Genomic DNA, 14,845 nt, shown 5'->3' on the forward strand with positions numbered 1-14,845 from the left:
ACCATAAATCCTGGTTCTGGCTAATCAGCTAGCGAGGGGGGGATTACCGCATAAACCGCTGGATCACCTGGGAAATACAGGTGATTTCGATACAGGAAGTTACTTTGTTCACACGGCTTCCTTATTACGAGACATTTCTTTATGTTGGTTAAGTGAGTATGTCATAAATTTTTACTTATAACAACCAGTATATAAGATTAAAAAATCCTTTTTATTCTGCAAAATATTATGAATAAATTTACGGAATGATTTCCAAAATTCTTAGGCTTATGGTAAGACAATTAATATAAATTTTTTTTTTAAATAAAAAACTGGTATTCAAAAAGAAACTTGAATTTTCACTTAAATTTTTAAAGTCATCTTAATCTAAAAAAAAATATGTTAAAGAATTATAATCAATTGATACATTGATTCATCAATAAAATCTAAAAATCCAAATTTATTGCAGAAATCAACAAAAATTTTAATTGCTGAACTAAATACACGAAAAACAAAAAATAAAATATCTTCACTTAAATTCTAGAGGTAATCTATAAATAAAATATCCTTTTATTTTTCATTTACATGTAATTAAAGGCATTATAGTCAATTGATACCTTAATTGATCAATAAAATCTAAAAATTCATTTTTTTAAATATCAGCAAAAATTTGAATAGCAGAAATAAATTCAAAAAAACTTTAAAAAACCCCCTAAAAATGAAAATTAAAACAAAACAAAAAAGAGAGTGAGAGAGAACCAAAGAAATATCAGGAGTTAAGGCAAATTAGGCTATGATGTTTTCCACCTAATTGGTTTTACAAACAAGAAATGATTAGGCAGAGTATGGCTGCAACATTCATACTAGTTCGACATATATGGCGTTTTCCAGGCTTTTTTTTATAACGATTTTGATATTTTACGGTACAGGAAAACATCAGAAGCGGCGCCATTACGAAAACTGGAAAATCGCCGCCTCCAACCGAAGGCGGCATTCTCGAGTTGATTTTAGATACATGTACTTGCGAACTGAATTAAATTCTAAAGTCACAAGTTATCAATAGTAAAATACTTTTAGTACTTACCAATATCGTTTTTATGGTTCATTTATGAAATATACAATCCGTTGTAAAGATTTTATCACACTGTCGAGATTTGTATTCGTTATGTGCATTTTAATCATGCAAGTCCTGTTACGAAATGTGGAGTGATATTTTCTCTTCATCGATATTGGTGAGTACTAGAGGCTTTATGCTTTTGACAAATTCTGAATTCGGTATTAAAAATAAACTCCGGTTAGAGACGGCAAAATTACCCGTTTTCATAATGGCACCGGTTCTGACGTTTTACTGGCACGTTAAATTTGAAAATCATAAAATAAAAAAAGCCTGGAAAACGTCAGATATTTCGGACTACATGCATACATGTACGAAGGTTGACCGGTAAAATCGTGGACAAGTTGTCTAGTGTGAAAAATAATCATCACTGAAATCATTCTGAAATTCTCACTACTCTTTTGTACATATATTATGAATATACACAGCAAATTTCAAATAGATATATGCATAAATAAACAAATTATGAGGTTTTACGTTATTCATTATATCGACCTATGTCGCACGGATGATAACGTCAAAATGTCTAAAACAGCGTCACGTTTCATCTTTGCTAAAAATAATCCCTTTGATTCACATACTTGAGTTTCCATAAACATTTCCTGATGAACCAATCTGGCACAAACATGCGATCTTTCAAAAGAATTTGGTAAGAAATTTTTATAAAGACAAGTTCAAAGAGAATTATTAATTTTGCAAAATTTCACAATAATCCTAAGTTTTTGGTCTTAGTCGTAAGTTCTTTTGTAAAACGGGCCCTGACGATTTATTAGTAAGTTACGGACAGTATTCTCACCATCATTTAACTGATAGAGAATCTTATATCGACAGGCGACAGCGGCTTTTGCTATAACAGTAGCAGTTTGTCCGTATGTTTTGTACTACCAGGGTACCCGATCAAAGGAAACTTCCATTTCATTCGTATACTAAAGATCTGGTGATATTATATATATATTTTTTCTTCTGTATTCATTTAAAGTCTCTTAAGGTGTCATTACAACATCTAAATCAAACGTCGCCATTTTTCGTGTATTGAGTTTACCTTTTTCCCATTTCGAATGCTCGGGAAACTGCTTAAAACCAACCAAATGCCTTTGAAAAAGACGACAAAATTTATTGTGGAATTGAATTAGGATAATTTTCATCCCAATCTTATGTTTTTAAAACTTTTAATTCGAATTAATACTTGTGTATTCTCTAATATAACCTTGGTTTTCTGACCGTGCGCCGTAGGACCGTACCCTGTGCACATTCAAGCATAATAAAATCTTTATTTTTGTCTACGGAAGGGTAAATGGCTCTACACTTGTTGTGTTATAGCTTTGTATATTGTCTTGTAGTTTATCGACTTATCAACATATAAAGTGTTATACCTCCTTATTTATATACATATTTTAAATTGTTTTAAGATTTCTTAACATAATAGAAGGCAACTTCTTTTGTTCAATAGATTTTATTGCTTTAAGTTTTATCGACTGAAATAATATATTGATTTTCAGATATTGATTAAAACAAGATATTTAATCATATCGATATAATATTGTTGATAAGATAAAATATAGATATAGTTATATCAATTTTAATTAATGAATATCTGCGATAAAGAAGTCAGAATAAAGTGTTTTTGAATTATTTTGGCGGGGGCGGGAATTCCAATGAACCTTCACTTCACTCAGGATTCAGTGAAAGCTTATGTATCATGTCAGCATGTACGATTAAAGGCTGAATCAAATTTAAAAGTATAATAAAAAAGGGAGATGGAGACAAATTGAAAGTTATAGATCCATAGTGGGCTATTGCATCGATCACCACTTTGAAGAGGGGGAGACAAGAGTATCTTTGTGCCCTTCATCCAGCTATAACTCCCCCCCCCCCCCCCCCAAAAAAAAAAAAAACAACTGAGTACAGCAGAGGAGGTCCACTGATATGTCCCCAAAGTTAAGAAAATTCTCGCAGTTAGATTATTAAATCCCTTGGGTGTTTTTCTTGTTATAAATTTATTTTGGCTGAAACTACACTTTCCTCCTTTAAACTTTGTGACTAAGCTTAAACAGATTGGCTGAAATCACAAATTATTTTATATTATTTAAAGCAATAAGAAGTTAGATCTGGTGTTATTATATTTTTATGCAGGGGGGGGGGGGGCTGGGAGGTTTCAAGACTGTGGAGGTTCGCATTCATGAGTCAGATCCTATGTATATCACAGAGTGAAACATCAAATATTTACAAAGTACATATATAATCAGTGTTACTTTATAATAGTTTTACCCGGTACTTTCTATTTTCGCTTCATTAGCGATTTACAATCCCCATTGAAATCAAGAGATATAAGCAGTGAACCATGATAGAATATATCAGATTCCCTCTTCAAAATGATGGGTACAATAATTTCCTATGACAATGCATATAATTTAATTGTTGATGTCTCTCCATCTCCATTTTTCAAATATTTTTGAATTTTGTTTCATCCTATAATCGTACACGATAGCAGATACATGGTACATAAGCTTCCCAAGTGAAGTGAAGATTCATTAGAATTCCCGCCCCCGCCAAGTTACTAGTAATTTAAAAACACCTTTTTCTGACTTCTTCTCGAAAATATTCATATATCTATATGGATATAATTTCATATCTATTTCTTCAAATCGACAATACTATACTGACATGAATAAATATTTTGTTTATATCGATGTTTGAAAATTAGTATAATATTTCAGTCGATAAAAGTTAAAGCAATAAAATCTATTGAACAAAAGAAGTTGCCTTCAATTATGTAAATACACCTCAATACAATTCAAAATATGGGCATAAATAAGGAGGTATAATACTTTATATGTTGATAAGTCGATAAAATATATAAGACAATATACAAAGTTATAACACAACAAGTGTAGAGCCATTTGAGCTTCCGTATTTGTCTATGTTTTGTCTATATCTTATCAAAATTATTGTGATGCACTTAGATATCATAAAGTAACATTTACTGATAATTTCAGTTTAGTGCGCCCAATACTTTTCGAGAAAAACGCTTTGTTGACGATTTTACCGGACATCCCTCGTATATATAGTTTACTCCGGAATCAAGTTTGACCTAGGCCTTACAGGAAAGTACGAAAGACGAATAGGGCCACATAAAAAAATATTTTTATCTCGTAATTACGAGAAAAGATCTCGTAATAACGAGGAAAGATCTCGTTATTACGAGTTAATTATCTCGTAATTACGAGAAAAGATCTCGTAATTACGAGAAAAGATCTCGTTATTACGAGTTAATTATCTCGTTATCACGAGAAAAGATCTCGTTATTACGAGTTAATTATCTCGAAATTAAGATTTAATTATCTCGTTATAACGAGAAAAGATCTCGTTATTACGAGTTAATTATCTCGTTATAACGAGAAAAGATCTCGTTATTACGAGTTAATTATCTCGTTATAACGAGAAAAGATCTCGTTATTACGAGTTAATTATCTCGAAATTACGAGTTAATTATCTCGTTATAACGAGAAAAGATCTCGTTATTACGAGTTAATTATCTCGTAATAACGAGAAAAGATCTCGTTATTACGAGTTAATTATATCGTTATAACGAGAAAAGATCTCGTTATTACGAGAAAAGATCTATAAAATATATATATATATATATATATATATAGCCCTCGGTGTTTAGCCAAAACACACTAATGCACCATTTATGTTCTAAGCTTAAATGACTGACATCTAGAAGTTATAAGATTATAATAGATCTTTAGAATATCAAAACGTATAATAATCCTATATGAGACTTTTTGAAGAAGCTATGACGTAGCATTACACAAATTTTCGGTCTTAAGGCAGTTAAACAATATTCATCTAGTTAATTCAAATAGGTGAAAAAATTCAATTAGTACTGTCAAAACATACACTGTACATGTACATGTAAATAACTTCAAAAAGTATATATGTAAAGAAGATGGTGGATAAGGCGGACAAAGTGCCTAAAGTTCGACAGATAAGAAGTGAAAAAATTAATCTCAATTAAATCAAAATTTTATTTGATATTTCGCAATAACGAGATCTTTTCTCGTAATTACGAGATAATTAACTCGTTATAACGAGATCTTTTCTCGTTATAACGAGATCTTTTCTCGTTATTACGAGATCTTTTCTCGTAATTACGAGATAATTAACCCGTTATAACGAGATCTTTTCTCGTTATTACGAGATCTTTTCTCGTTATTACGAGATCTTTTCTCGTAATTACGAGATAATTAACTCGTAATAACGAGATAATTAACTCGTAATTACGAGATCTTTTCTCGTAATAACGAGATCTTTTCTCGTAATTACGAGATCTTTTCTCGTAATAACGAGATAATTATCTCGTAATAACGAGATCTTTTCTCGTAATTACGAGATCTTTTCTCGTAATAACGAGATAATTATCTCGTAATTACGAGAAAAGATCTCGTAATTACGAGATAAAAATATTTTTTTATGTGGCCCTATTCGTCTTTCGTAGGAAAGATTTGCACAGTAATGGAAGAATTTTAATCGTGTAACTTTTCCTCTTTTTCTTGTTTGTTTGTTTGCTTGTTTTGTTTGTTAAAAACTATCAATTTTTTTTAAAGCGATTACTATTGAAGATAAAATTGAAATTGAAATATTTTTCAATCTACTATATAGGTATATTGTACCTAAAAATTGTATCTTAAAAGCATCATCTGGATAAAAACTTTTAATTGTAGGTGAGCGTTTTGGCCTTCCACTCAAATATCACTTTCGCCAGATCGGTCTCCCATCGACACGAGGCAGAGATGGAAAGGTTCTTTTCACAGGAATTAGGATCTCAACACCAATGTCGTGCTGATTTTATTCCAGCTCTCCAGTGTCCTGCTACAACACACGAACAGTCGCCATTTTACGACAACGAATTTCTAGGAAAGCGCTCCACGTGTCCCTGGATTATGTGCCGAGATTCGGACTCACTTCGTCAACCACGTGACATTTATTATGCCAAGTGCTTGTGTACGGGATGCAAAGGACAGTCAGGCGAATACTCTTGTCAATCAATATATACATCTATGGTTGTTTCCAGGTTAACTAGAAGAGATTACCATGAGAGTATAATTCGTGTTCCCGTGGGATGTACTTGCGCTAAAAACAGGTAGCTGAAACTCAGCCGATCTTACTTTGTCAATAGGGTATTTCATAAAATGAAAAAAAAACTGTATTATCAGTATTAAGATTTCGGTGTAATATGTTTTTATATTAATAATCAAATTTACAAATATGTACCTTGATATTATCAAATATTATTCTTACAAATTACTGTACAATCATTAAAACACATGAAAGAATTTTTTGCTTGCCTTGTTGGTGAATGCTTATTTTTTAAGCTCATTCAAAAGATATTATTTCAGTGACACTTTTTCTTAATTTTTCGAATTTGAATACAATTATTTTATTCAAATTCATTTAACTAGGTACACTTGCTGACTGTAAATCAAGGTAAAATGTTCTGTGAATCTACTTAGGTATTACATGTACTTTTTTGTGCCAATAGTGTTTTTTGTAATGTAAAACACATGTAAAATAGTATTGTAAATCTTTTCATAATTCATTTCCTTTCTTTAATTTCATAAATCTCCTTCTACAATTTCATAATTTATCTCCTTCTACAATTTCATAATTTATCTCCTTCAACAGTTATACAATTTAATAAACTGATCGAAATATAAAGATGTATAATTCTGTTAATCTATGACATGTACAGAATCTCTTCAACATTCATTTCTATCCGATATAAATGAGAGTTATTATTGTGCAGTAAAATGGAGGAATAGGTTAAACTAATTCTCAGAGTTTAATTTTTAAACCATTGAAAAAATATCTAATCAATATTTGTAAAGAGCAAAGTGCAGACCGCCTTTAAAGCATTTCGATCTGATTGGAGGGGAGGGGATTTACATTTCTAGTAACTTTGTCATTGGTTGAAGACCTTCCAACCAATGATTTCGAAGGAGGAAAAAAATTTATATGGCCACTTATGTGAGATGTTTAATTTCTCTCTTTCTTTTACCTATTTCAATGTAAAGCAATGTCAGTTTTTTTCCCCCGGGAAAAAGTCAACAATTTCAATAAGAAAATGCAGATATATATATATTGATATAATTATACTGAAAGAAAAAGGAAACGCACTTTTGACTTTTGAAGTGAATTAGAGCCATAATTTCGAACGTATTTTTCAGTATTCTTATCATTTTAACATTTAAATTTATCTTTAATCAACACGATACCAAACTGATAATTCTTCAGTTATTGAAATTCTTATGACAGTACCCCCAAAATTAAGTGAAAATAAAAATTCTCATAATTTCCCTTGCGCATCAGTAACAGCCTTCAGTCTCCTGTGCATTGAGTTCATTAAATCATCTATCTTTCTCATAGGAATACTATTCAACCCTTCCGACAGGGTAGTCTGAAGTTGGTCAAAAGTTGTTGGACGATTCTTAAACCTATTAACCCCAATATTCAGTAAATCCCACAGATTTTCGTTTGAGGAAAAAAATAGAATTTACAAGAATTTAGCTGATTTGGTAAAGGTAAACGTTTTTAAGAAATCTTGACAAACCCTGACTACATTTTCCTGGGTTGAGCATGCTTAAAGAAAAACAAAACAAAGAACAAGAGGCCCACGGGCCTTATAGGTCACCTGAACATCATGTAACAACTTTCAAACAATTTGGTTCGTGTTTTAAGCCAGAGGCCATGAAATTCACAATTTTGAAAGAGGCACCTTGCTTATCATAACTATACACTTAGCATGCTTACTTTGGTTACTTAATACCCAAAGGTAAATAACAAAGAGAAAATGCATTTCTACTTTATAACCAGTTGTGCATCCCATCCCACAGGATCCACTAACCCTGGGAGTCAATTAAAATTTTTTGAACTATTATCATAAATTTTATTTCATCATAAATGGTTGATTAATACCAAAGAGCAGATTTCAACACACGTATTTTTTTCTGACTATGTACCCCCGCTCCTCCAGTACCCCTGACCCAGGGGCCCTGAAATTAACAATTTTGGAAGAGGCGCTTTTCTTCAATATGTGAATCTTTTTTTTTTTTACCTTAGATCATTGGCATAATATCCAGGAGCGAAGGAAAATATTTTGAAAAAAATCATGCATTTTCACTATATCATCATAAGAGCCCCGCCTTTACAACAGAACCCCTAACCCAGGGGCCCTGAAATTCATAAATTTGAAAGAGGCATCCTTCCTCATCATAACTATGTACATAGTGTATTAGTTTAATTCCAGGCGCAGAGAAGATTTTTTAAAGAATCAATGTATTTTCACTATATAATTAGAGCCACGCCCTAACACCAGAGCCCCGACCCAGAAGTCATAAAATTCATAATTTTAGAAGGTGCATTCTTACTTATCATAACTATGTACTTAGTAATTTTGTTTAATGCCCAGGAGCAGAGAAGAATATTTTCAAAGAATTTATGCATTTTCACTTTAAAATCAATAGAGCCCCGCCCTAACTTCAGAAACCCCGACTCTGATGAAATTCACAATTTTGGAAGAGATAGCCTTATATAACATAACTATGTACTTGGTTGGTTTATTAAAATTCCAAGGAGTACAGAAGATTTTCAAAGAAATAATGCATGTTCACTATATAATCTGTATAGCCCCGCATTAGCACTAGAACCCCTGACCCCGGGCCAGGAAATTCACAATTTTGGAAGAGGCACTGAGCCTTATTCAACATAACTATGTACTTGGTTAGTTTATAAAATACCCAGGAGCAGAGAAGATTTTCAAGGAAATAATGCATTTGCTCTTGACTAGATAATCTATATAGCCCCGCACTAGCACTAGAACCCCTGACCCTGAGGTCATAAATTTCACAGTTTTGGTAGAGGACTCAATGCTGATTACAATCATGCAAACAGAATGACAGCTTGATGTCCAGGAGTAAAGAAGAAGATTTAAAGATTGCATTCATTTTAGTGGTTTTGGCCCCACCCGTCAGGCCTTGGGGTGGCATTTTTGTTCCCTTTCACCAATAGATGCTTTCTGAAAAAATTGATTGAGATTTTTGAGCGGTAGCAAAAAGAACCCGAAAATAGTCACATGTTAACGTACGACACATATCGAACGACGACGGACGAAAACATATAGCAATAGGTCATCTGAGTACTCAGGTGACCTAAAGATTAAGCATGCGCCATACGTGCGTGAGTGAGGGTGATACCGACGTACAGTTGCCGAGCTCATGCACTAAAATAGAGCTAAACTGGATAAGAACTGAGTTTTAGGGTGAACGTTACGAATATAATTGCCTGCTGAATAAGATGTACTTTCGGATTCATTGGTAATGCCTTTACCATTACAGTGGTGGTTTGATGAAAAACCCTGTCTCGATATATGACGTTATTACGCGCCAACGTCACGGTTGGTTGAAAAATTTCAAGTTACTATCTGACAACTGGAAAAATGTTCTTTGGTAGTAAAATCAATAAAAAACTGCACAGTAACATGCTCATGGTGTTGGTGCCTTTTTATTCACTTGTGCAATTCAATTACTGGACCCACTGAAACTTCCGTCAGCCGTGCCACGATTGAAAGAAATTAATCCTGACTGCAAAGATGCAAAAACAATGTCTGTACCTCCAGTGAATCAGTTGGGCCTATGAAATGTGTCCACAAAACTTTCTTCATCAATATGCTGACTTTCTGACTTTTTACCACGTTTCCTACGTGACGTCATATATTTCACGGTTGAGTAGTTTTTGAACACCGATTTTCGCACAGAATAACCAAGATACACCCCCGACCAGTTTTCATAATTTTTGTCCACATAGTCAAAAATATTTTGCATATTATGTTTCCATGTGTGTCCAACACAATTTCATACTTAGTGATGTGATATTTATATCGTAAATGGCACGATTAAGTAAGTTTGTGCTGATCAGAAGTGTGTACATGTAATACATTTCCCCTTGATTATATTGATGATTTTGTCAGTTTACTGGCAGGGTACAAGCGTTGTGAATAAGTAATGACAATATCAGCACATTAATTTGATAAGGATCCTTAGTAATAATGCCAGGTTATACATCAATTTACAAATTAAACTATCAACCTTTACCAATCTGTCTCATATCTAAAAGCATCAGCTATGGAAACTGAAATTTAATAAAAAAGAAAATTCTTTGTCATGATTTTATTAACTTTAACTATACAATGAATTCGACACCCAGCATTGGTGATGAAATGCGATGAAGAGTATTTTCCAAATATCGGTGAATGTCCTGCATAATCAATATGCACACAAAATGAGGATTGCTTTAGTACACAGGGTTTGGATTTCCTTAGTAGTATGTGACATGATTCGTGAGCTTTGGCTTTTGTGGAAATCTTACCATTACACTTGTATGATATCTGCAATTAATTTATTTCAATTGAGTGAAAGTAATTGTAAGAAACGGATTACGTACAGAGTGTTATGGCATTGTTCAACAAATGGAGGAAACTTTATTCGAGTGCTCATTTTCGTAAAATACACCATTGAACCTTATATTAAAAGATCTTGTTTGGGTACGTATTAAAATGTTGAAATACTTTCCATTTTGTGGCTCTTAAGAGTTTGTCACTTCACAACATTTGACATCTTTCATTGAAAATGAAATGTTTATCTTATTGTTTTAAAATACGCCAGCAAGTCAAATGGAATGAAATTAAATTTCAAAAGATTCATGGTTACGTAAACAGTGTATTGGCCTTTCGTACAACACGGAGAGCAAATCTTTAAAACTCTCTGTGAGTCATCTGATCTTCCGAAGTTGTCGATCATGTTGAGATACTTTCTCTTTTCGATATTTTTTGGATATTCATTTGCACAAACTGGAACAAATATGAATAATCTTTATATGCACTTATTCTCCACATTAAACTACAACAAAGCAATCCGACCTGCTCTTGACCATACCGTTCCCACACAGGTAAGCATAGATCTGACATTGAACGGACTTCACTTCATCGACGAGGCGAAGCAGCAGATGGTCTCGGTAGGAACTCTGACAATAAGATGGAAAGATGAGTTTTTAACTTGGAATCCGTCTTTATATGGAGGAGCAAACTTTATAGATGTTCCACAGGGGAATGTTTGGAAACCGAATATACAGCTTCGGAATGGATTTACCGATTTTGTTGAGTTAGGTGGAAGTTTCATGTTTCTTAGAGTCTTTTACACAGGGGATGTGATTTGGTCTCCATACAAAGTGTTTGATACCAAATGTAAAATAGACGTAACTTTTTTCCCCTTTGATCAACAGATGTGCTCTATTGAATTGATGTCTTGGAACAGTGACTTGTCCACTGAAAATATCACTAATGGTGCCTATGGATTAAGAATTGATGACGAATTGAACCACGGACATTGGTTGGTTTCCTCTCATTATTTCAGTACATTTATTGACGATACAAACTCCGTTATATCTTTTAGCATAACACTGGACAGAAAACCAAAAATCTACGTTCTTAATATAATCCTTCCCTTTGCTTTACTCGCAATTCTGAACCTTGCTACATTTATTTTACCAAATAGTTGTGGGGAAAAAGTGTCTTACTCAATTACCGTTTTACTTGCCTTATCAATATTCTTAACAATTGTTGCAAGCATGCTTCCAGCTAATTCCGATTCTACATCGTATTTAGAAGTGTATATCGTTACGATTGTTACAAAAGGAGTATTTATTCTCATTGCAACAGCAACGTCACTAAGAATTCACAGTAGAGCAGACGATATGGAAATACCCGGATGGATACAAAATTTGACACGGCTCTCATGGAGGCTAAAGTGTCATTGCAAGAAAAGTATAAGCTCTAATGCAAATAATTACAAAACTAAAGTTGAAAATATTGACAAGAAACTAGAAGACAGGGAACCGTCAAAAGGCGAGCTAGAAGTAAAACCTGTCCACTGGAAAGACGTGACATCAGCGCTTGACTTCTATTTGTTCTGGATTTGCTTAATTGTAATGCTGATATTGACATTTATTTTTTTAGGTTTGTTTTCATCAAAGTAAACGATTAAGAATAAAGATGGAATAAGTAAAAAAAGAAGTTTTACCGAAAAAAAGCACGTGAATATAACAAATACTGTAATTTATAGTACCTGTTTTCCTTATCTTAGTGATAGACACAACTGAATGTTCAACTGAATTAAATCAGGAAGTAGCCCAATCTAGAAAATCATTTCAAAAAGTTTTGAATGCAAAGTCAAATAAAGATGTACTTTTCATATACCAAAATATTTATGAAAATTCAAGTTAGAATACATGTATATTGATTTTGATTGTTTGACCTATATATTGTCACTTGACGGAGGTGTTTGCGTTAACGAAATGTATGTATATGGAGATAACGAACAGTATTCAAGCTTTAAAAAATCCATTAAAAAATACAAATTAGGAAGAGGACTACAAACAGACCTCTAAAACATAAGAGGTGGAATCAGATGTCACGGTGGAGAGAATATCCCTTGTCGACTTCTATTAGTAAATTAAAAAAAAAAGATCATAAGGCGCCTTTGCATTTTTCATATGGACTATGAAATATAATTCACACGAATCGAAATTAAAGCATAATGAATGTAGTATTCTTAACATGATTTATATTGGAGGAATATAATATATTATCCTAACCGATTCTCATATCCTTATTCAAAAGTACATTCGAGATTTACGTAAATTTGATCTTTTCTTTTTGTCTTTCTCTATGTTAATCATAGATTTATACCTTCGACCCTTTAATAACGTGGGAATTTTATTTGTGATTATTTGTTTATTATATCATTATAATTTTTTGGCAAGCATTCTTTTCATTGTTGTGGCAAATCACAATCACATGGAAATCTTCTTTTACAATTTATTATGACGATTAAAGATAAATAACAAATCCTCAAGGGTTAACAATCACAATACCACATTGGCTAAGATAATGAGATGGTTTCTGATATGTACTTAGTCTTTCTTCTATTTAAACTCAATGTAAACTCAATCAACTGAATGAATCAAGATCACAAAAACTCTCATATACAGTGGACCCTCATTTATCCGGACAGTTTGGTTCCAAGTCAATTTGTCCGGATATTTGAAGCGTCCGGATACCCGAATCACCAGTTAAACAAGACAAAATAACATTTCAAAATTCTGTTCCGATGAAAAATCGTCCGGATATTGAAGCATCCGGATATCTGAAGGTCCACTGTATATAGTATTGAAGAAAAATCTGGAAATAGAAACTTCTATAAAATTCTAGGTTATTATATTCAAACATATTCTACAGACTTCTTGAGAATTCATTCATGAAACATATAGAACATTCTAGATTATACATGTACACCATTAAATTTCTACATTTATAATTGCAACAGTTCGCAACACTCCCAAGACCAAGGAAAGTCAATCATGAATTTAATTGTTCTTTTATCAATTTTGTTGCTCTTTCAGCGGCCTGTCTTTTTACTCTAGGCAACGGAGGAATAACATCAACTGCTGGCTCTTCCTTCGTCATATCACTATCACCATGGTCAGATTCATCGGTGCATTCTATAGGATAAAGTAAATTTAACGGTCGGTTTAATGTTCTTTTGTCAGGTAACATTACCTTTCCGGACCCGCATTGTCCATCTTGACTCTTTGTCAAATCGCAAATTCTTCCAATCTTCCAGCTTCCTCTAGGGAGATCTTCTTTGATGAGAACAACATCACCAATTCTTACCGGCCTGTTGTCTTGAATTCTTTTCCCTTTTAATTTATAGGATGTTCTTTCTCTTAGACTTAAAAGATACTCATCTCTCCATGTCTTCCAGAATGTATCTAAAATTCGTTGACCTTTCTTCCAAATTGTCAATAAAGTGTTTACAGAACTTGCAACGGGTACATAGTCTGGGTCCATGGGATCAAAATTTTCACTATCTTGAAGTCCTATTTTTGGATTCAAAGTGAGGAAATGCGCTGGAGTTAGGGTGATGTTTGAATTAATATCGTCTCCAATATAGACTAAGGGTCTAGAATTCACGACTGCCTCAGCTTCTGCAAGCATCGTTCTCATTTGCTCATTTGTTAAACAGAGTTTTCCTATAGTTTTTCTTAAGCATCGTTTGACAACACCAACCAGACGTTCATAAAATCCTCCCATCCATGGTGCAAGTTTGGACATCATTATCAGACGTAACCTTTTCCCAACTTTTATCCAAAACCAGGCTTGCAAGTTTCAATTGAGTACCATTATCAGAGATAATTTGTTTTGGCTTGCCCCAACGCGCAATAAATCTCCGTAGTCCTAGTAGAAACTGCTCTGTGGACATGTCCTGCATGAGTTCAAGATGTATGGCCCTTACTACCAAGCAGGTAAATAGACAGACCCATACCTTTTTATTGCCAGTTTCTGTTTTGATGAAGATTGGTCCAAAGTAATCCACTCCTGTGTATGTACGAGGGTTGTCCCATAAAATCGTGGACAAGTTGTCTAATGTGAAAAATAAACATCACTGTGTTCTGAAATTTTCACTATTTTTTGGTACATATTTTAGTAATATACACAGCAAATTTCAAATAAATATATACATAAATAAACAAATTATGAGATTTTATGCCATGTATTGTATCACCTTACGGCGCATGGATTATAACGTCAAAGTGTCTAAAACAGTGTCACGTTTTATCTTTGCTGAAAATGAAGTT

General features: G+C 33.1%; 1 protein-coding gene across 1 annotated transcript; it reads left to right on the top strand.

Moving 5' to 3' along the window:
- The first annotated feature begins 10,948 nt into the window (after positions 1 to 10,948).
- On the top strand, positions 10,949 to 12,184 carry LOC134282533 (neuronal acetylcholine receptor subunit alpha-3-like). Its single transcript, XM_062764936.1, has one exon. It carries the CDS (start codon positions 10,949 to 10,951, stop codon positions 12,182 to 12,184), a length of 1,236 nt encoding a protein of 411 aa, XP_062620920.1.
- Positions 12,185 to 14,845: the final 2,661 nt, after the last annotated feature.

This window comes from Saccostrea cucullata, unplaced genomic scaffold (assembly GCF_032062105.1).
Source record: "Saccostrea cucullata isolate Sc308-1 unplaced genomic scaffold, CSIRO_AGI_Scuc_v1 ctg297, whole genome shotgun sequence".
Classification (NCBI taxonomy): Eukaryota; Metazoa; Mollusca; class Bivalvia; order Ostreida; family Ostreidae; genus Saccostrea; species Saccostrea cuccullata.